The sequence below is a fragment of the Phyllopteryx taeniolatus genome, chromosome 22, assembly GCF_024500385.1.
Source record: "Phyllopteryx taeniolatus isolate TA_2022b chromosome 22, UOR_Ptae_1.2, whole genome shotgun sequence".
In the NCBI taxonomy this organism is placed as follows: Eukaryota; Metazoa; Chordata; class Actinopteri; order Syngnathiformes; family Syngnathidae; genus Phyllopteryx; species Phyllopteryx taeniolatus.
In genome coordinates this window covers 4,019,529-4,042,047 of record NC_084523.1, presented here as the reverse complement: position 1 = coordinate 4,042,047, position 22,519 = coordinate 4,019,529, and the positions used below count along the sequence as shown (strand labels likewise).

At 42.1% G+C, this 22,519-nt stretch overlaps 1 protein-coding gene across 5 annotated transcripts; it reads right to left on the bottom strand.

The window, feature by feature from the left end:
• Positions 1 to 99: 99 nt before the first annotated feature.
• Positions 100 to 21,953, bottom strand: ntf3 (neurotrophin 3). 5 transcript variants are annotated; one of them, XM_061762259.1, is made up of 4 exons: positions 21,799 to 21,935; positions 18,502 to 18,626; positions 17,677 to 17,767; positions 100 to 6,294 (listed from the first exon to the last, which is right to left on the bottom strand). In XM_061762259.1, the coding sequence occupies exons 3-4, from the start codon at positions 17,698 to 17,700 to the stop codon at positions 5,374 to 5,376; spliced, it is 945 nt and encodes a 314-aa protein (XP_061618243.1). In that variant the 5' UTR covers positions 17,701 to 17,767; positions 18,502 to 18,626; positions 21,799 to 21,935; the 3' UTR covers positions 100 to 5,373. The 5 variants fall into 5 exon arrangements, 4 of the variants coding, with proteins under 4 accessions (XP_061618243.1, XP_061618241.1, XP_061618242.1 ...); XM_061762257.1 differs by lacking the exons at positions 17,677 to 17,767; positions 18,502 to 18,626 and adding an exon at positions 20,526 to 20,655 and having other exon boundaries at positions 21,799 to 21,953; XM_061762258.1 differs by lacking the exon at positions 18,502 to 18,626 and having other exon boundaries at positions 21,799 to 21,936.
• Between the last annotated feature and the right edge of the window lie 566 nt (positions 21,954 to 22,519).

The following is a 22,519-nucleotide window of genomic DNA, read 5'->3' as shown; positions in this document are numbered from 1 at the left end:
TCTTCTGCCTGTAATTCATGTTTCTTGTTGTCAGCATGAAGCGACCAAAAAATAGAGAAGTTTTATTCATGATGTATTTTTTTAATAAATCGGCTGATTGATCGGTTATCAGAATTTTATTCTGCCAAATATCAGAATTGGCATGGCCTCAAAAAATCCATATCAGTCGGGTCCTACTTACAACCATGCATATAACATTGGTACCATCCGGAAGACTGAAAAAACAAGGACAGACAGTCAATGTAAGGGAAAAAAAAAACAGCCTCACGATCAAGAAAATAATTTCTCATGGAAATCAGAGAAGTCCATGATATTTTTCTGAGCAATCCATCTCCACGAAAGACAGACTTAGCATTTTGTTTCTTAGAAAGGGTAAACATGACCAAAACTGGGTTGTCCGACTTGTGAGAAACTCAGATGAGGTATTATTTAAAGTGAGTGGGTTGTGACTCCACTTCAACAAGGATTAAAATAATCTTGCCACAGAGTTATGGGAACAGTGGTGCTATGATGGCAAGCGCTTCATACACCCATGTGCTGTAGAAAATACAAGTTTGACTTATACAAATGAAATGTCACCAGAGGGTGAAAAATCTCATAAACTTAAAATATGTAGGAAAGAGCCTTGTAAAAACATACACTGAATGTTATGGGATTCCCAAGGCCATCCCTGATAGAGATTATGAAAACAACAGTCGCAGCCAGTCCAATTCCCAATGCTCCAAAAGGTAGCAACCCTCCTGGAAATGTCCTTCTTGTAATTTGACGTCATCTGTACGATCACGCACTGTCAAATATTTCTGAGGCCGCCTTGAAGTACTTGGGAATTGTACAGTGAGGATTTCAAATTGTACACAGCATATACATCCCTGGATTCAAACATGCAAACTTTGGTATGGATGCAAATCACAGCTGTCGGACTTTTATTCATATTTTTTTTTATTTTTGTTTGAATTATTCTTTTTTGAAATGCTTTATTTCGTACCCTTTCAGGAAATAGTGTATTTTCACACGACAGTATACTCTTAAAAAGGGATCTGAACCATTTGACCATATTAGGAAATTTGAATATTTGCAAAGCGTCAAACTCCGAATGCTTATAAGCCGCATGCTCCCATCCAGTTCACTTAAATTCAACCGGTTGGGCCTCCTCCAATTGCACTGGTGTCCGTTTGCTTGTTTTCCGGAGCAGAACATAGCCAAGTGTGTGGTCAGTGGAGGTAGAATAACATGGTCATGGTGACAAGATTTTTATTTTTTTTTTTTGAAGGAAAAGTGTGATTTGGTTTGATGGAAAAAAAGAAAATCTCCTTCATCCGATTTTAAACACACAGACCGAACCAATCAAATGAATGTATCTGCTGTTAGTGCGCTCACAAGCCTGCAAATCAACGTAATCGTCTTTGAATACGTATGAAAGTGCTGTTACTTTTTAATCGCATTCGACATTGTGAGCAAAGTACAGGAAAACCCCAAAAGTGAATGATACTCGTGTTGGCATTACTTTTTTACACGCACATACATTGCGAGACCCGGTGGGTGGTCAGTGGCGCGTCCAGCTGCAGATGTTCACGACGGCCTCACATCTGCAAGTCATCTCTGCGAAAAGCACCTTCTCGTTTCCGTCTTTTCCCTCCCCTTCTCGTATCCCCCGATGTGTCTGTGCGCGCACCAGGACGGTCTCGCCCTCCGCCGGCTGCACAGGCCTTCCATTGTCACCTAATTAAACGTGGGCCAGCTTCACTCAACTGCGGCCAATGTCAATAGTAAATGCACCCCCGCCAACCCTTCCCCACCCTCGAACCATCACATATTTTTACAACGTTTACAGTCGAGGACTTTTGAGAGACATACCCCTGAATACACACTGAAGTGCTTCAGATAGGTTCACATTTCCGTTGAAGGCTCGCTCTCACATTCAATACAGACTTGAAAAAAACCACGAGAAGTCTATACGTCAACCCCGCTCTTGTATCCCTGGCCTGAATTCTTGAAACCCCCGCATTATAACATCTGACTCGCAGGCCAGCGTACATACGGACGACTCTGTGTGAAACTGCCTATTTTTGGCAAGAAACTGATGGTTGGCCTCCCCGAGGACCATATTAGGACTTTTATTCTGAAATAGTAAGGAGTTTAAAAAGATGGTATTTCAAAGCTGATATGCGGAATGTCTGATGTTGAATGAGGCACTAGGCTCCTGGCTTTCTAAAGCGCTTTCGTAATCCACTGAAAGTCTCAAATATGCGAGATGGAGCAGACCAAGGTTTGACCGTGTTCTCACGCGGGGTCAAAGTCCTCGAATGATGATGATTAGTTGCAGCAAATCAAGACAAAATAATGACATTACAATCATAAACTGGTCACTTTACCTTGTTTGGCATGTTTAGAACTTCAGATAAGTTATATACAGGTCTGCAGGACAGTCAGTCCTTTACCTGCCACTTTTAATCACGCAGAGACGAGACATGCTACGCAAACGATCATTTTGAAATATGAATATAAACGTTCTCAAGGTCTATTTTGATTTAAATTGCTCTCACAGCCCATTAGCTACCACAATGACAAAATGAATAAATCAAATGAAATCAACATTATTTCCCAGCAGTGTCGGACATGTACATTTCTTCAATTGATTTCTAATTGTGATCGGTGTTTGCAGTGGTGACAAACGACCCCGAGTCACAGTTGCGATGTTCCAAGACAGCTCGGAAAATCGCCTAATCTTCGAGCCACGGCATCCAAATCCGAATCTAATCGCCTATTTTTAAATGTCGAAAAACAGCAGATCAACACTACTTTATACTGCGGCAATAATAGTTGGATGTTAATTGGTTTTGGTGTAACACCTTCAACTATAACATTACTGTGATCCTTCCTTGCGTAAACACACGAGCGCCAGGCTTTCGTCAAGCTTCGGGACACGGTGAACGCCACACGCTGCTCTTGTCCAAGACACACAAACTCCCTCTCACCTTCTGTAGATATTAACACTTGAACACAAAAACCTTTGTAAGACCTTTTTGCACTCTCGTCTGTCAGAGCGCAGCTATCCAACGCTGAAAAAAAATCCTGTAAGCCACTGTCTTTTCTTGCTTGACAAGCATGCAGGGATGTAATTTAAGACTCTTTAACACCCGACCCCGCTTCATCTGGGTGCACAGGGTATATTTGTCTACTTGTAGGTTTATTTTAACAGGTTAGGGGAACATACAAAATGTATTTGCAAAAGCGTGATAGGTCAGACCTCAGCAGAGGGTTCAAGTTGGCTGAAGTTTGGCGTTTGCACCGTTGTGCATGTAATTGATCTGCACATCTTAAGACGTACTTTCTGACAAAGTACAACCGCAATTCCAAAGAACCTGCGCTGCAATGCGAAATCTAAGTGGAAACTCGATGCAGTGATATCGCACTCTGGCATACGACAACCACAATAATAACACATTTTTGAAGAATGGGCCAAGGGAACAAAACAATGGCTTTTGCAATCATTCATCATTCAGTCATCAACTGATCCAGGAAAAGTCTGCGGACATTACTGCAACATACTCGACAGCTCCCTATTAGAATTATTTTTCAGCCATAACTTCATACATCCCTAATATTAGGTCTCATAAGATTATACAGGTGTACAGAGGTGTAGTTTTGATGTCTTGATGTCTTTAAGTTGAGTATTTTTGTTACCAAGAAACGTTGGTTTTACTCATTCGCATTGAGTTATAGTCGACGCGCTACCAGTATGTCATGCATCTAAAGATGTCAACATGCACATCTTAGTGGACAAGGCGAATGCTGAAAAATACAAGCCATCCAGATCATGTCCTATCCGGAGACAATTGAACGATACCACAACACATTCTTAATAAGGTGACTTTAACTTGATGCAGGCCTTTGGGCGGTACATCGCAGGCGTCATTGATCTCCTCTTTTCTTAAGCCTGGCAAATGCTAAACTCGTCTTAGAATAGGACATTACAGACTTCAATCCCAGCTCGGCATGTATGCCCATCTCCTTAAATCAGCTTTGCCCCGTTGTAAGACCACCTCGAGTTATTAGAGATGGCAAGTTCTGCCGTGGCCTTTTATGAAATCCGAAAGTCCAAAACACCTTTCTAGGAGGCCACTAAATAAGATGAAACAGGAAAAGCCTTCGCATCATTGGCTGACTCTCTGTGCTGTATCTGATGAGATAATCAAAGCATAAATCTTCTGACGGGCGAACAGTGGACTTGTCTATTGCCCGCGCTGTTAAACCTTTTGTAATTGGGTGCAGCAGTCAGTTGTACTTGCCCTGTGGGCCTGTATCATGCGTGCAAATTTTGATATTTTTATGTCATGCATGGAATCTAAACTGACAGCATCAACTGGAAAATAATTCTGAAGCCAAAATTGATTCAAGGCATGTATTTTCACAGGGCAATCAAATTTGTGCATTCAACTTTTTTTCTTTTTTTTTTGCAAACCCAATAGGTTTTCAAGGAACTGGTGTTGAAGAAATGGAATACAGTACATGCTCACACCAGTCTGTGGTAAACCAATATACAGTATCATGTCTTTGCTCATGGAATATTTCCAAACATTACTTTTTTTTTTAATATATATTTTATTAAAAGGAAAAAAACATATATTGCTTGTGACACCAGTTTCGTGACGAGGGTCATCAGTGTAGACAAAAGAACAACTTTTTTTTGTTTTTTTTTTAACCATCACTTCATTCACTGACAGCAATTTCTGGATTTAGTTTGTGTAAAGCGTCACAGAATGAACTGTTTGTAAAGGTGGTTTGGCCAATTTTCAATATTTCGTATGTGTGCCCAATCAAATCTCAAAACTGTTGCTGAAAGTTTTTACACCTGTTTTGTGTGTGAATGTGTCCCACTTTGCTTTGCAGCCACACTGGTCAAGGCACATAATAAGTCTCAGTGTGAAGCATCTTTGCAGCCCATCTTGGTCTTGTAGTCTTGACATAAGTCCATTGTCATGTATTCTCTTTTTTTTTATTATTATTTTTTTTTTTTTTATTTTTTTTTTAGATTTTTGTTCCTTTGGAAGCAGACTTCTTTCAATAAATAACACAAATATATTCATACATTTATATTTAGATAAACATGTATAAACTACATGCATTTCATATAATTTAAATAATTTATATATACAGTTCCCCTTCACACCCTGACTCAGATGAGTTCTTCCAAAACAGCAGCGCTGCACCATGAAATTTGAATTTGGATTTGCAGCCTGAAATTCATTGAAATGGACCCGGATTTTCTTCAAGAGATGTGTCATTTTATATCACCACTTCAATGCATATTCCTGTGGTGGAGAGCACTGTGAACTGGAAATGGAACGTAGAATTCTGGGTTGGGGGGGGGGTTTACGTCCTGTGACGTTTCCGGGACAGTGCGCAAACACAAGAAGTATCAATGCGTATCCACCTCCAGCCGACTGAGTTGCGAACTTGCGTTAGCGCTCGCACGTAAGTCTGTGTCGTCTTACATTGCGAGTTCCAGTTCTTGTCGTCAATACCCCTGCAGCCTCCCTTGAAAGGCCGCGGGGTCTGACAACGCGTCTCGTAAAAATATTGTTTAATATCCTGAGTCACGCTGGTTTTAATTTTGCCCAAAACGGTGACGGGGGTTCCCCTCGTGTCCACCCCCTGAGTTTTATCAGTCACCCACTGGCTCTCACTGTCGCACACGGAGTATTCCCCGCGATAACTCTTGTGTTCAGTGTAGCGCTTCTTCCGGGTCTTGTTTCCGGATGTTTCGCCCTCTGGTCCGCCACTTACAAAGTCATCCGCCATATACAGCGGCGGCGGTTGCAGCGGTGCTCGGTCACTCAGCAGCACTCGGGGGGAATTAAAGCGCTTGTGCTGCCTCAGTAGGTCCGAGTTCAACATGGTTATCTGCCCCTCGTCCACACTGGCGTTGCTTTCGCCGCTGCGGCCCGCCTCTCCCCACTGCTCCGCGTCCCCGCGTTCCTCCGGAACCAGGTTAGCACTGTGGAGAGGCGGCAGCGCATCGCGGTGGTCCGTGTCCCTGCTTTTCCCCTGCTGGGTCTGGTTCCCCCTTGTCCTGCCTCTGGTCAGGTCAGCCTGGAGGAGCTGGATGATGAGGGAGTTTAAAGGGTCCGGACTGGGCTGCTGCTGCTGCTGCTGGTGCTGCTGCTGCTGCTGCTGCTGTTGCTGCTGTTGCCCCTGGCGACTGTTTTCCATGTTGGTTGCCTGGATACCATAGAGGTACACGAGGACCATCACATAGAGCAGGATGGACATCACTAGATTCACCTGTAAGATCTGCAAAGACAGACAGACAGAGGAAGTTTGAGACTGCTATCTAATTCTGACACTGCAGGGGATGAAGTTCGCTATACGGGTGGCAGCAATGTTTGTCTTGGCTCGGGAACACATGGGAACTCACATGCTGCTTCATACCACGGCATACCATAAAGCTATAAATACAGCAGCATTTGATTTTGCAAGCTGGGGAAACTTAGTGACACCCAAGGGTCATGACCATGATCTTGAATATTTCTTGGGATACAATTTCACAACTGACGCAAAATTTGTGCAGTCTTACACGATGTCAGACGGGCAGTGTTTTTTTTTCAATCACACATGCTTGTTTCTGTTATGAATTAATCGTGGAAGTAAAAACCCCAGGGTAGAATCTTTCCCAGTTCCTCTTTAAAGAAACACTGTTTTTTCCAAAATAACTTTTCCTGAGAAATAGAAGAGAGCTAGCTTGTCGGTAACAGTGCACATGGTTCAGTTTGCTTGAAGCTATCAGTTAACAGTCAACATCATCTCTATTGGCAAACATGCCAAAACAAACAAACAAACAACAAAACAAAAAAAGTAGCGTTGATAGTAAGAGTAAAAACGGTGTCATGACTAAGCTCCCACACACACACACACACACGTGCGCGCATACATGCGTCATCGGGGATTTGAGGCCACATGAAAAGGAATGCAACTTTTGGACTTCGATGCTGCAAGCTGAAATTACTCTGTCCCCTCCCAGTCCCCCGTTTAATACGACCCTGCACACACACTCACACACACTGTTCCCAGTCAGTCATATTATATTATATTCTTTCTCCAATGTGTACCATTTCCTTCCAAATAAGATTGGTTGCAGACCAGGCCAAGTGAAGTAAGCCAAGCTCAGTTATTCTGCCTTGCTTCTTTCCCTCGACGACATTTTCCATTCCTCCATTAAGTTCATTGCCCCAGACTCGTCGAATCTTTATGCTTTTCCCTTCACATCACGTGCTTTCTTTGATGATTGGACATACCCTCAAGTTAAATTTTTTTATATTTGAACATGATGTAATGACATGTTACGTACATTCTTATTTCCTAGAAGAGGATGTGGGATCATAATGACATAATGTACATTTATCTTGAAACAGTAACGAGATGTACAAAGCTTCTGATAATGACAAGCTACTCAGCGCATCCTTTAGGCTGATATAACGTCAGTCTTAATCGTGACCGATCCTTTTCAATGTATTTTTGGCTCATTTGAACTATTAACAGTGTTGCAGTGAGATTGTTCTCCTTCCCGTTTTGGTTGGCACTGATGACACTTTTAACTCCTAGGTGGAACTGAAAAGCTCACGGCACATTCCCATCCTCCTCTGCTGGAGCTGAGGTTAGCGTTCCCACTTGTTCGCATATAGTGCATAAAGAACCAAACAAATTTCGGTTGGATTCGGGACCAAGTCTGTTTATGACATATCTTATTCAAATCAAAACTGTTGCTCATCTTCGTTGATATGATTAATTGCTATTCTGTAGAAAGGCAGCTTTTATAACAACTGTGTTTACAACACGCTTGATTTCGGGCAGATTCCGACAAATCTTATTATAGTTTGTCATTTGTTCGCCAGTGTGTTTGAAATTTGTTTCCCTATAACTCACAGCCTAACTATTAGTTATTCCCTGAGATTGTAGCTGATAAAATCAGCTCCCACTGAATTTGTCTCCCACTGAGAAGATACTGTACATACCTTTGACTCCAAAACCTTGCCTGCTGATGTTTCTTTCCATAAAGAGCAAGTGCATTGTGTACATACGGTAAATTACTCCAGTGGCAGGTTTGGGCAAGAAGAAGCATCTGAGGCCTCGGGGAGTCGAAAGAGAATTTTTTAAAAAGTGTGTTCAGTGTCAATGTAGCTTACTGCCAGGCCTTTATAGGGAAGAGAAAAATGTTGTAAGTTTTGTGTTTTGTTATGAAGCCGAATAAATACTACGGATACTTGTCTTTGTTAACAACCTGTCTGAGTTTCAAAGCAATGAATAACACATTCGTCGTCCTGGCTGGTCCTCCGCAAAAGTAGGCGATCTGGGGATACTATGACAACAACTTAGCTGCTATCATCCGCATTACTCTCAAGCTGTGGTCTTTTCCATGTCAAAATCATTCCATGTCATTGCTTTGTCATCAGCACCACCTCTGAAATGCTGTGCCCAAAGTGTCAAAGTAGGAAATAGTGTGAAGGGTGTTTACAAGAAAACCATCAAGCGCCTGTGAGACTTGCTCAAGGACAATTCATTTTTCATGTGACATTCAGATGGTTTTGTGGTCAAAATAAAATGGAGCGAATCTGGAATGCTGGGTTGCACCACCACAATGCTCCATGTGATTTGATTTGATTTGATTTTTTTAATTACACTGTCAATTCGTACTGGCCCAATATTCTTCCTGCATCGTTCTGTTGCCAGTGATCCAGGCCATTGTATCAGTGGTGATTGGTGCAGATGTCTTCCTGAAGGCGAAATGAAGCGGATCCGACAAGCAGATGACACGCCAAGGTTGTTCAAAGTGCATTGAAGTTATAAAAAAAAGAAAAGAAAACAATGATATTAAAAAAAAAAAAAAAACGAAGTGCCATTTTATTTTTGGAGGCAATTTATGAAAGCATAAAAATAAGTATTCTTAATGAATGGCACTCCCTGGAGATGAATGACATGGCAAAAGAATGATACTGCAGTTTGCGGAAGGAACCAGACTTATTCATGTCGAACTACTCATAGCAACAGAACACATTTGCATGACAAACGGAAACATCATCATATCATTATATGAAAATAAAAAGTTCCTTTCAGGTACCCCTACAAAGCTCTGTGGTGAGGTTTTACACCAATGCAAGCTACAAAAAATATACAGGCAAGGCAGAATTTAGTTGAATGTGTCGGCTCCTTTTTTCATGTTTGTTTGTTTGTTTTCCCTCCACCTTTCATTGTCACAAAGATGCAATGCAGACGTTTCGGGGCAGGCCAGGGCTTGATGAGGCACTTGTTTAGGTCTCTGCTTGAACCGCGCAACCCGCCTTTTTGTACTCCAGTGTCAAGCCCTTATCATCGTTTCACATCAAACTGCGGAGGACGATTTTTTGGGTTTGTTATGGAACCGAAGCGAGAGAGGGAAAAGATCATGTAGAGTGTTTTGTCAACATAATAATCAGAAACATGGAAGTGGATCTGTGATCTGACTAGATGTTGATATCCCGCGAGAGATACTCTGTTGGGTGCGCAGATGAGTGATGGCATCCTTTGAGTTGTCAAGCGGCCGCCCTCCTCTTTGGGTGTTTCGCTATATTTTATCTGGATCGCTTTGTTCTTTGGTAAAAGATTTATTGATAACGTTTCTTAATGGCATGGAGCACTTGCAAGTCTATGATTGATGGCTTTGACGCTTGATGAAATGGCAATATGATATGCCGAAAAGTCGTAAACATGCAAACTGTAAATGAAAAAGTAACACGTTCAAACATATGCATTCATCAGAGGACTGCACTGTAACAATGATTGAGATGTTCATTGCAATGGTGCTTAGTGGCTTTCCAATGAAAGATGACTGCTGTGGGAAATCGGGCAAAAGAATAGCATCAGTGTTGCGGTGTTATAACCCTTGAAGCAACGGATACTTGAACACGAGCAGTGGAGGAACACCTAGACAGATCACATTGTAAGTCAGCGACAATACTCGGAGGCAGATATTCTTCATCCTCAGCGAATGACAGAAGAATGAACATTTTTGTTTTTTGGGGGGCTGAAACTGATTAATAGAATGTCCTTTCATTTCTTTGGGGAAAAGATGATTTAAGATATGAATGGGACAAAACCAATTCAACTTATATCTCATTCAGAATGCTGCAGAACAAAGAGGTCAGAGCGTATTACTCCAATTCTAAAGTCTTTACACTGGCTTCCAGTCAGCTTAAGAATAGATTTTAAAGTTCTGCTACTGGTCTATAAATCACTAAACGGTTTAGGTCCTGAATCCATGAATGAAATGCTCATGGAATGTAAACGCAGTAGGGCTCTGAGAACGACACACTCGGGTCAAATAGTGGAGCACGGAGTCCAAAGTAAAGCACTTAGCTATTATGCTGCAGACAAATGCAATAAGTTGCCAACAGAAGTGACGTCAGCCACAAGTGTGCATGTTTTTAAGTCCAGGTTAAAAACTCTTTTTTCCCCCCATGCTTTTTAGAGCATTTCCACTTTTAAATGATATTTCTTGCACTGTACGCTGTTTTAAATGTTTATATGCTGTTTTCTTTCTTTGTTTTTAAATGCTTTTAATCATGTAAAGCACATTGAGTTAGCTTGTGTATGAAATGCGCTATATAAATAAATTTGCTTTGCTTTGCTTTGCTTTGCTTTAAAGGCACCACTGTTTTAATTACTGTATTTACCCAATTTCAAGACTGCTGATCAATTACTTTAGCATGCAAACATCAAATAGCAGTATTTAAAAACTCTGTGATGTATTTATTTATTCATTCATTCATTCATTCATTTTGCAGGTTCTGATGTAAGTGATTTAGTATAAAGCTCTTCTGAGAAACTCTGCTTGGATAACCGTCGCCGTTTTGCGCGTCCCTCCGGTACAGAGACAAGGTAAGATTGTCTTTTCAACGTGTTGCGACAAAATAAGCGCACTATATCTTGGATTTCCTCAGACCTGTGTGCTGTGTGTGTTTAAAAGAAAATGGAATCATTTAAGCGGTAGTTCGAGTGATTCTTTCTAAATTGTATTCATCAGATCTGCAGTAGTTTCAGAAACTGAATTGCACCCGAGTGTGGTCATCAGCTTCAAAGAATAAAAAATATCAAGACTGAAGCTACCTCATATCTCTTCTTAACATTTTAGACCCATTCTACCTGTGTCAGGTCCCTCCTCACGATGCAAGAGCTTATAATTGAATCTTTTATCTTCATTTGTCATCTCAAAATTCTATTGGCTTGTCATAGTTGTTTTAAAGAGAAAGTGTGAGACGGATGGATGGACGGACGCTCTGATCGCAAGCCAAATGTAGCTTTGACCTCTCGCCAGCGGGTGTGTGTGTGTCGGTGTATGTGTCTGTCCCCGTTAACACAACACGTTAACAGCACAACACAGCCGCATTAAAGTACAACGGAAGTGACCATGGGACTCCCTCCGACAATATCATTCGCCCAGGTTACCAGGGACTCAAATAAGCAAACCACTGTAGAAACCTCCATCCATCCATCCATTTTCTGAGCCGCTTCTCCTCACTAGGGTCACGGGCGTGCTGGAGCCTATCCCAGCTGTCATCGGGCAGGAGGCGGGGTACACCCTGAACTGGTTGCCAGCCAATCGCAGGGCACATAGAAACAAACAACCATTCGCACTCACAGTCACACCTATGGGCAATTTTCGAGTCTCCAATTAATGCATGTTTTTGGGATGTGGGAGGAAACCGGAGTGCCCGGAGAAAACCCACGCAGGCACGGGGAGAACATGCAAACTCCACACAGGCGGGGCCGGGGATTGAACCCGGGTCCTCAGAACTGTGAGGCTTACGCTCTAACCAGTCTTCCACCGTGCCGCCCTGTAGAAACTTATTTTTAAAAAAAACATGTCAACATGTAAATTGTCCGAATTAAAACAATGTGATGCCCACATATATAGATGGGGCACATTATTCCGGCATGGCAGGGATTCACCCTTCCATTATCACAGGCAAACCACTTTAATATACTAGTTGTTTGCACTATCTCGGAGCAATGAGTCATATGAGAAACTGCATTTTATTTAGCAGTGCAGTCCACTCTCATAAAAACACTCTTATCATCTTGGCCGCCAGCACCAAGCGACGGATCATTTCCTGTGAAAGTTCTGGCCTAATTAAATGCTTTACGCTGTTTTTAACACACACACACACACACACACACACAATCAGGTCTACAAGCACCTGTCTCTCTTTAATTCGACAGTTTAGAAACTGTGTGTGATTTTGCCAAAAAATGTACAACTACAATGCACTGTAATGAAATGTTTCTGATGATCATCCTCTAAACACATCTGTCTGTAACACAAATATTGTTACTATAGCACTTAACCTCTTAACCTCAGCTTTGCTCGGGTTAACTCGTGAGCGTGCGGATAAGGTCAATGCTGCGCTGAACCGATGGTGAGGGCAAAGTGATTTAACTTCCGTTTTGGCTGCCAGGCTACAAAGGTAAGGAGCTGTAAACTAATTAGTGATTAATTGTTGCATGCAGCAGGAGGAGAGCAGGCGCGCGAGGGCATGCACTCAGCGACAGACTCATGTTTATTTCAGCCTTCCCGTCGTGATATTACATTAGGCAGAGCTGTGACTTATAAATTGTTTATTTAAATGCAATAAGAGCGCAAATGGAAATATACGTAGAATTTAAGAGTCTGGATAAAAGACACACTAGAGAAGTAGTTAGCATCACCACACGGACTTCTAACGACTGTCCACGGGCTGATAGGCGTGAACTGTAAAGAGATCTTTTTTCAATTTTGTTAACTTTTCGATTGTCGGGCACTACGGTTTGCTTTTCACAATATTTTGTTTTTTTCCGATATTGAGGGGGGCAAAAAACAAAAAATCTGCTCGGTTGTTTGAGAGGGACTGTGGTGAGTGTCGCAGTTAACATGGAGACCCCCAGTGATAATGCAGACGGGGCACTTGGTGTCAGAGCTTTAGAGGACAGTGTGCCAAGTCAGCAAATCCTCCCCGGGATTTTCACCCGGTGTCTGAGCTCTAATGACTCCAGATGTTTGTGCATTGAAGGGATGTCGCATGGAGAAAAAGGTCAACAGTAAGGTCATATCTGCGGCTTTCCTGAGTTTGTATCCTCCTAATGATCATTCATCACCACTGACTAAATTGGGCCTCGAAAAGATGAACAGGAGGGTGGAGAGTTCATCATGCTCGTATTGGTACAAACAGTGGCGACTGTGGGTTTATGCCAATCAAACAGACAGATATTTTTAAAGGCAGAATTTTTAACACAGATTACGCAAGCGAGTGTCTTAAGATAGGCTCCATATTTTCCTCCAACCGACACCTCACCTTTTTCAGCCCTGAGGGTGCCAAATCTGGGAAGGGCATAATTCCAATCATAACAGGGAATTTTACTGACTGTTTTGTAAGTCATCAAGTCATTATGCCATGACAATACTAGTTTGAGCGGTGTTTGTGTATGCAGGCATGGCTGGTGATTAGCAAGTATGAGTGGCCTCATCTACATGACGGGAAGTTGATGTCAGAGTGCGTTTGTGGTGGCGACAGCTGACCTAAGATTATTAGCAGGCAATTGTTTTCAAGTAAATTAGTAAGCAGGTAGAGTTAAATATACCACACTTGAAAGATGTGTGTAAATATATTAAAGTTACATTTATGGACCTTGTGGGCTATTTTTCTATTGTGAGAGAATAATGTACATCAGGATTGATTTACAACACTGGTCATCGTTTGGCTTTGGATTGCCTTTTTTTCCCTCCGTATGCACTATGTTGAGGATTTCATGCATTAGAACTCTGTGTTGAAATGATTTTACACTTCAAAATCCCGCATTTACGATTCAGAGCTGGATCGTGTCCATCCATTGGCTTATGACTAATATGTACGTTCAAAAGCTCCTTTTCCCCATATTTATTTATTTATTCATTTATTTATTTGTACAAGATTGCATGACACCAACTTAAAAACAGCCCCATTTTAAAACCTTCTGAATTTATTGATACTGTATATAAAGACAATAAAAGTAATGCAATATATAAGTCAAATCTACTGAGGAGAAGTCATATTTCCACTTGCTGGTTTTGCTGGTATTGTTCTAACACAAGAACATAGTTCTGTTCGACTGAGCGCGCGAGTGAAAGGACCCATGATGCAAGACTCGCTTTGAATGTACAATACAATCCACCACCTGTTTAGTTTAGTGTTTAGTGTTATAGCTCAGGACAAGGGTTCATGGGGCTAACCTTCCCTTACGTAAGAGACCAAACAGACATAACAGGACTGCTCAGTGCCCACAACATGCAATTTCGACTGTCTGGTGAAAGAATTGGTTCATTCTTGCCAGCCAAGGAACATCTTTTGCTAGCTGGCAAGAATGTTTGTGTTGAATATACAAATTCACTATTTTAAGGCTCATGTGAATGTGTAGAACTGTCAGGACTATTAGTTGAATCTCCAATTTAGGGATTAATCGGATGATGCGGAATATTTATTACCATTTCCATGACAAGGCCCAATGTCTGACTGGTTAGCACAGCAGCCTCACGGTTCTGAGGACCGGGGTTCAAGTCCGGCCCCATCTGTGTGTAGTTTGCATGTTCTCCCCGTGCCTGCGTGGGTTCTCTCCGGATACTCCGGTTTCCTCCCACATCCCAAAAACATGCGTGGTAGGTTGATTGAAGACTAAATTGCCCGTAGGTGTGAATGTGAGTGCGGAGTGAGTGTTTGTTTGTATGTGCCCTGCAATTGGCTGATGACTAGTTCAGGGTGTACCCCGCCTCTCGCCCGAAGTTAGCTGGGGTAGGCTCCGGCACGCCCGCGACCCTCGTGAGGAAAAGCGGTATGGAAAATGAATGAATGAATGAATGAAAGGCCCAGTGCCTTGTCATTGAAAATGTCTGTACAGCCATAGAACTGCTCATTTTTAACCATGGCCCATTTGGCTGGCAAGCTTTTATCAAATTATTATTTTTCCTGTCATAAAAAGTCATTGTTGTTGTAGAAATCAGTGTAATTTATATAATGATCAAATAAGCCAGTAGCTGTGTGTAACTAAGCAACTATAGTTGTACGGTACCTAAAGGGTTGAGATATATCCAGTAGCTTTAGTAATAGAATTAGGTTCATTGTGCAAGTGAAATGTTTGAATACTGAATGCTTCCATATTTTCAGTTCTCTAACTGTACTTGCTACTGTTCAAATGTTTTTTCAAAAAACTTTCACAAACCAAAAGGCCCTCTTGCTAATTCATCTCCCACCACTGTCTCTTCAATTGACAATCTCACTGAGTTAATAGAACTGTCTGCACTCTCAGGAAGAGATTGTTGGACTCCACACAAGCTGTGCGGATAAAACAGAGAGAGTTCAGTTGATTTAGTATGATTACCAAATCACCCTCGAAGATCAGGCGACGTTAATCCAGCACCAAGCCTAATGGAATCACTAACACAAGAATAGACTTGTGAGGCTCTACAGTGGCTTTGACCTTCCTTCCTCTGTTGTGTGTGTGTTGGTAGTATTTCATAGTCCACAGCCAATGCACTTGTTCATCAGCTGGAGACAGTGCGCAGCGACCGAGGAAAAACACAAAGAGCGCCAATACCTCTTCACGTTTCTTCACAAAGAGCATTAATTCAAATGAACTTGTTGCTCGTTTTTTTTTTTTTTTGGGTAGACGACTCCTATTCCGAGCATCCAAACGGGTTTTGGTGGGCATCAAACTAGCCCCCGCCCACTCCTACCCTGTCGACGATGTGCATTTTGCTGAGGAAAAACATCCATTGAGGTGTAAAAATTTCGACTAGCACCCTTTTTTGACGAGCGGTTTTGGAGGCTGAAAAACTTACATTAGCATTCACGCAACCCCCGTTGATGATTGGTTTGCAAGGGGCATCACCAACGCGTTCGGTGCTCCGGGCAACAACAGACCTTTGCACGCCACTGATGCTCGAGTATTACCTTAAACACAGTTAATGCTCGAGAAACCCTCCAATCTTAGTCGAGTTATTCTTCCACAGCGATGCGAAAGACTCATCACTTAATTCTCGCAAACACTTGATTTTAGTTATTGCTGCCAGTGATTATGTTCAGGGGGCAAATCCTTTTTCACATAGATAGGTTTGGATGTTATTTCCTTCAAAGAATGAACACATTATTTGCTTGGGTTTTCTTGGTGATATATTAAAATTTAATCTGGAATCCGGAAGGGGGCAAACACTTTTTCACAGTACTTATATTTATTGATGTCACATCCTGCTGCTCTGGAAAGTCCTGAGGCTCCCTAACTCTTGGAACAGCAACAATTTATGACCACAACATCTTAAGTTTACTTTGTAGAACCAAAAAAAAAAAAAAAAAACTCACACAAAAGATCAAATTTGGAGAAGTAATTATCAGTTGTTTATTCTGGCTCTTAGATCACAATCAAAAGAGTTGGTAGCAAATCATGTCTCACAGAGTGCACATGATTCACCTAAAAATAAAGAAAACAACAGAAGATAATGGCCAAGTTTCCACTTTAAAAGCAACTCATTATTTGAGCTGCTCTGCCATTGTTTTTCCTCGCATTTGCTGTCATCTGCATGTGATCCCTGAATGAGATATTGACTGCTTTGACTGGATACACTGTCGATATCGTATGGTGAAGTCAACTCGTGACTTGATTATTGAGGTTAAACAAAATGAGACGAGGACATTTGAGGCTATCATGTTTTAATTTTATGCAAATTCACGTAAGCACAGTTACAGTGTCTTCTGACTTGAGATTTTGTCCCAAAAATACAAATATAAGACAACTGAGGACTAACTGCCAGCCTTCCCAGTTAACATGGCTATTTAACTTCTAAAGCCGTCAATGGCAGTGAATGTGTATATATACGCTTTATGGACTGTGACCAGAGGTTAAATTTAGCCATTGTAAAGCATGAGGTAACGTCATTTAATGGCATTAACTTTGTCTGTTGGGTTGCAGCAGCAGTAAGTAGGAAACGGCAAAAGGGAGCCTTTCTCATCCGCAGTACAAAGCAGCGTCAGCACCATGTCTAATCGGAGCACGACAACACTCCCTGCGATACAAAGCCAAACCCATATGTGGCTTCCCAATGGGATCCCCATGTCAGTTAAAACACAACAGTAAGGTAGTACATAGAATTTAATGTGTCCCTGACATAATGTTATTTGTAAAACAAAAGAAATTTGATTAGTCACACATGTCCGTCCATTTCTTATCCCACTCTCCACTGGGACAACACTCGTCTTACTTTCACTTTGTTCTCACACTGACTGAAAAAACAGAGATGAGTGGGCAGTTGCACTTTAGGGTGGATCTGCTAGTCAGCACGGACCGAGTAGTATTTATTCCAGGATGCGAACTGCCGCACTGACACTATAACTCTAAATGAAAACTGACCAGAATTGGGGTATGTTCGTCCTCGCTAATGAAACCCAATGAAAGAGCGGTAAACAACTGCACGTAGAAATGCATGCAACAATGCAATCCATGAGACGTCCACCAATTATTTACGGTACATGTACTATAAAAGTTGTTCACCAGCTCAATTGCACCTAATCTCCAAAATCAGTTTTCTCACAGAAGAGCCCATAAACCAATTTTAAGAAATTCTTTCAGACAGCAGATCTTGCTCACCTTTGTTTGTTTGGCAGTCGGCATCCAATTTGTAGCTAATTGGATGCTCCCTCTGACGTCCAAATCTCTTTCTACCTCTCAAGCCCAGTACCTGGAAATGACGTTCATGTTATGATGCGGTTGGTGAAAGTGCAGCCGTGTGAAAGGAAAGTTTGGTTACAACTTGTAACATTACTTTCATACTTTGTCTAACTGTTTAATTGTTTTGGGCTGACTCATCCCAAATGGTTGTAATTTCATTTTACTCTCACACAACAGTGCATGAATGCACCACACACGCGTTACAATTTAACAGCAAAACAGCATTATTTAGCATTCCAAACTAGCAAGTAGGATCGAGAGGGAGGTGGGCCCTGACTTCTATAAGAGTCACATTTAGGCTTCAATATTTAGCTTCAGTGTAGAGATTAAAGTTAGGATTAGTTTTATTTTAAGGTTAGGGTTAAAACCAAATGGCAGGACAAGCAAGGATTAGGTGTCTGTGTGTGTGTGTGTGTGCGTGTGTGTGTGTGTGTTTGTGTGTGCGTGTGCGTGTGCGGTTGACACACTGGGCACCGAGTTCTACCCGCTGGCCATTGCAACATCTGTCAGCTCAAATATCAAAGCGGGCACTAACTAGACTCGCACGTCGCCACAGATCACCTACGGGCGTCTCATGTCACCGCAGCACATCAGCACTGTGCTGCCAACCGATTACCCAGGTACACAAACTTTGGGACACTCATCACAATCTCACAATCGTGTGCATGGTGTAATCCAACTTTGGCCCAAAGTCAACTGGGATAGGCTGCAGCTGCCTACAACCCTGGACTGGGTGCACCTTACCTGTTCAGAATGATGAAACCAGAGGTACTATGTACATAGTAAAGAATTCAGGGGTTCATTTGCGTGATCACATCTCTGGGCATCATTCCACAGTCGCTCCTGTTATCAGCAAGTCACAGAGTCCACTTTTGAAAGTAGAAAAGAAGCAGATGAATGAAGAGATTAAAAGATGGAGAAGAGGTCGTAAATAGAAAAAAAACGAGGTACATAAAGATCCAGACAGTGAAAGTCAGGGAGATAAGGTAAATTGTTTCAGACAGAGAAGCAGATTAGCGGGTCAAAATGAACAGAAAGATGAGGGACGAGCGGTCATCTGACTGAATTCCCGGGAATGCAGAACCTCACCTCGGAACCACTTGATTTAGTCAAGATCAATAGAACAGAGAATGCGAGCTGTCGGAGTTCATCTTCATTGAACTTGAATTGTATTGATAAGCGCGAGGGCACAAGCACAAAACAATAACTCACTCATGTTGTTTGTGCATCATGCTGTGTGACAGGAAGAGGAAGCTGTACGGCATGCGCTTAATGAAACTCCTCGTGTTTTCTTCGCTTGTACGAACCATAAGAATGTGCAGCATATAAACACCCTGCTCAAAGGATAAACTGTCATTGAGCCAGTGGGGCTCTGAAATTGCAACCACATAAGATGAAAGAGCCCAACGTGATCCGAGCACAACCACATGTCCATCACTGGGATGCTGACGTCTTCCAACAACTGATTGGCACGGAATTATTGGACTGTGGACTTTTAGACTAGTACGGCATATGGTTCTGACTGAGCAATAAATAGAATTCTGATTCTGCACATTTTGGGACCAAAACAAGGTCCATAGAGGCATGCTTGAATGAGTTTGGTGTGGAAGAATCCCATCAAGGTGGTTGGTCAAAGCGGAGCCCTATCATTCTGAAGCAACATCAACTATGGACTCGTCAGACCCCATCATTTTGTTTCTGCCATTGATTCAGATTTGTTTGTCTCAGAGCGACTTTTTCCTGAGAACAAGGAGTTCTCATTGTACATACAGACTGCACTGTATGTGGATAAAACTTGGCAACTTACATGAATTGGGGTTGACTTCGGGGCTATGTGCCTGTCAGTAATGCTTTTTCTAATTGTTCCAACTATGCATTTATAGCACCTTGTGCACTGAGGGAACAAACAAGACACTTTCCCAAAGCTTTCACACAAAAGTGGGAATGTACAGGATTGCTATCATGAAGCAGATCGACTCTTCCTTTAGGTCAACGAAACCCGAATGGAGTTCCGAAGAGCGCAACTCAACACATTTGGCCAGTTTGTCAGTCGGTCTCAATGAAGGTGCCACAGATCAACATTATGTAATTCAAATAGCTTATCCTCCATGTGCCCGCTTGTTGCTCTAAAAAAAAAAAAAATGCAAGAGTGCTTCCAAACAGGGTGTTGTCCATTTAATCTGTTCTCATATTTAACACACTTTTAGGGTACAGGGATAAATGTTTGCTCTTACAACCAAAACGATTCCACTAAGACTCTTGTGAAGATGTGAATCCTCCTTCCAAAGTAAACAGTGCATCATTTAATGGAGATAAAGTCTATAAAAATAACCCTTCAGCCATGACGTGATTTTACATGAACTGTTGGCGGTCAGCCTCCCTCATGGATTATTTATTTTCAATGGCCGTATCATCTTCGCTTCTAACATGCACAAATCTGGGTCAAGTACATGACCCAAAAAAAGTTCCACCAACAATAAGTACAATATATTCTTCTGGTCAGTTTATCAAAGTAATGATGAGTCATACAGTATGTCCCTCGGAGGCATTTATCTACTTAATGTGTTCTTTCTCTTTTCACCTGCTATAAAACCGAATGAACACTCGTCAACGGAATTGTTGTAGCTGTCCCCCGCTGGCCTGCAATAGCCCAAAGCCGTGGTAGTAAGTTGCCGTCAAGCTGCATTGAACAGCCTTTTTAAGGGCCTGTAAAGTAGACATAGCAGTGGCGCATGGCTTGTCTCCTTCTACACGTCCTAATTCCTCACCCTGCTGTGTGTCTGCATGGCACGGGCGGGAGGGCGTCCAATCCGCCCCTGCAACAGCTGTTCGGCAGCCTCAGTGCACGCCGACACCCACTGACACACACTCGAGTTGACTGGCAGCAGCGGGGAAAACCTGCAACCAAACGTTCACATTCACACCTGCTTAACTTTGATGTAAACGCCATTTCAGTGAAGTGGCTCCATTATGTTCTTTCACTGTACACATAATATGTACCACACTGAGTGAAAAAGCAGCTTAATTTGGGCATTAATTTGCTTTTACTTTGGAAACATTATGATTAAGACCCGCACTGATAGCGACGCCCTGGACACTTGGGGAATTCAACCCCAAGCAAAAGCAACCCTTTGGATAGCAGCCCGTGCACGAACCAACACAGGACAGTATCATGATATTCACCATACTGTATACATAAACCTGCCTTTGAGGCATGGAAACATGCGAAATCAACTACTCGACCTTTACCCAGACAAAAAGGAGTATAATTAAAAAGTTCCATTTGCTCTGTAAATTCAAGTCTGTCATGTATATGGCAAGTTCACGTTGCCATACTTTTGTTGACTACTACTTTTCAGTTGTATAATGAACTTTTGTGTAAGTATGCGAAGGAGTAACAAATGTCAATTACAAGAATAGCTGTTGCAGGAGTGGATAGTTAGTCTGTGTTAAAAATAATGGGCTGAATATGTAACTCAAATATGTCCAATATACTTTAAATTGAAAGTATGCTCCCAGATATTGCTAAAGTTGTCATGTTTTTTTGGTGTGTTTGTGTGTGTGTGAAATGAGCATATTAACAACTTGAATAGGCTTCAATTTCTAAAAATGCAAGCTGTTCCACTCCCTAGAACACGTCTACACGCCTTCCCACACAGCTCCAGGGGACTCACACAATATTTATGCGCAACTTAAAGAAACCCAACCCTCTACCTGCACAAAGGCATGGTGAATCTCTCCTCCCTGCCTCGTCTCGTTTGTGTTATGCGGCTTTGGATTGGAAGAAACAAGCTTTTAAATACATCACAAAACTTGGGTGTTGTACAAAAGGTAAATATTTACTCTGCAGTCCTTCAGAGCTTTTAACCCCGCCTTTGGTGCCCAGTTCAGTTCATTCAAAGGTTTTCTGAAATGCACTCTGCAGCCACTTCAACACTACCTAACTCTATACTTCTACTTTGTGTGAGCTTTTAGTCATCTGTCACCCTAAAGTTATCAAAAGCTCCACAGCGATACGCCAGCAAAAGTTAGTCTTCCTACCGTAATAAAGGTAACCATAGCATCGGCCGGTTAGTATCCAACAGAGTCGACATGAAGGTGTTTTAATTCTTGGACAGAATCCTTTGGCGAAAACTTCTCTCCCACTGAGGAGGGCTGCGAACTGCCTGTGCGCCACACTGGTTCTGGAAGGAAGGAGAGGATCAGGGTGTGCGTAATGCTCTCTCTCACTCTTTCTCTCTCTCTCTCTCTCCCTCTCCCGCTCTCCTCCCCCTTTTCTCACCCCTTCCAACATAATCTACACAAACTCTCTGATGCAGGACAGATGGCTCTTGGTCCATGTCGCTTCAAAGAGCGTGCACGCACACGTCCGTTGCGCAGGGAAGTACAGTATGTCCCGAATTAGGACTTCAAATTTGGAAGTGTATTGTTGATCATATTGTGTGCACACACGGGGTTGAACGACTAACTATGTTTTGCAGTCGACTATAATGTGATGAAAGTTGAGTCGAAGTAGATTAATCGATGATGTCAGTGATTATTTTTCAGCAGAGTTAACGGTGGTCCCCAAACTTTTTTGCGCCACAGTCCAGTTTCATCTAATGACATATTTCGATGGACAGGCTTTTTTATTTGAGGATAGCGACTTATTTTAGGTCAAATATGTAGCATCCATATGGCCGTATACAGTGACGTCTCGACAGCAACACGCGATAAATGTCTTTTCCCTCTCCAAAGACAAGACCTGATGTGACCTGTCTCA

Bases quoted from the DNA above. Each gene is read 5' to 3' on its own strand.
- ntf3 (XM_061762257.1), bottom strand. From the start codon at position 21,851: ATGTCGACTCTGTTGGATACTAACCGGCCGATGCTATGGTTACCTTTA. The intron at 20,656-21,798 runs GTAGGAAGACTA...GTTTGGTTGCAG, and splicing joins CTATGGTTACCTTTATTACG to GTTTTCCCCGCTGCTGCCAG. The intron at 6,295-20,525 runs GTGAGGAATTAG...CTGTCTTTGCAG, and splicing joins CCATGCAGACACACAGCAGG to ATCTTACAGGTGAATCTAGT.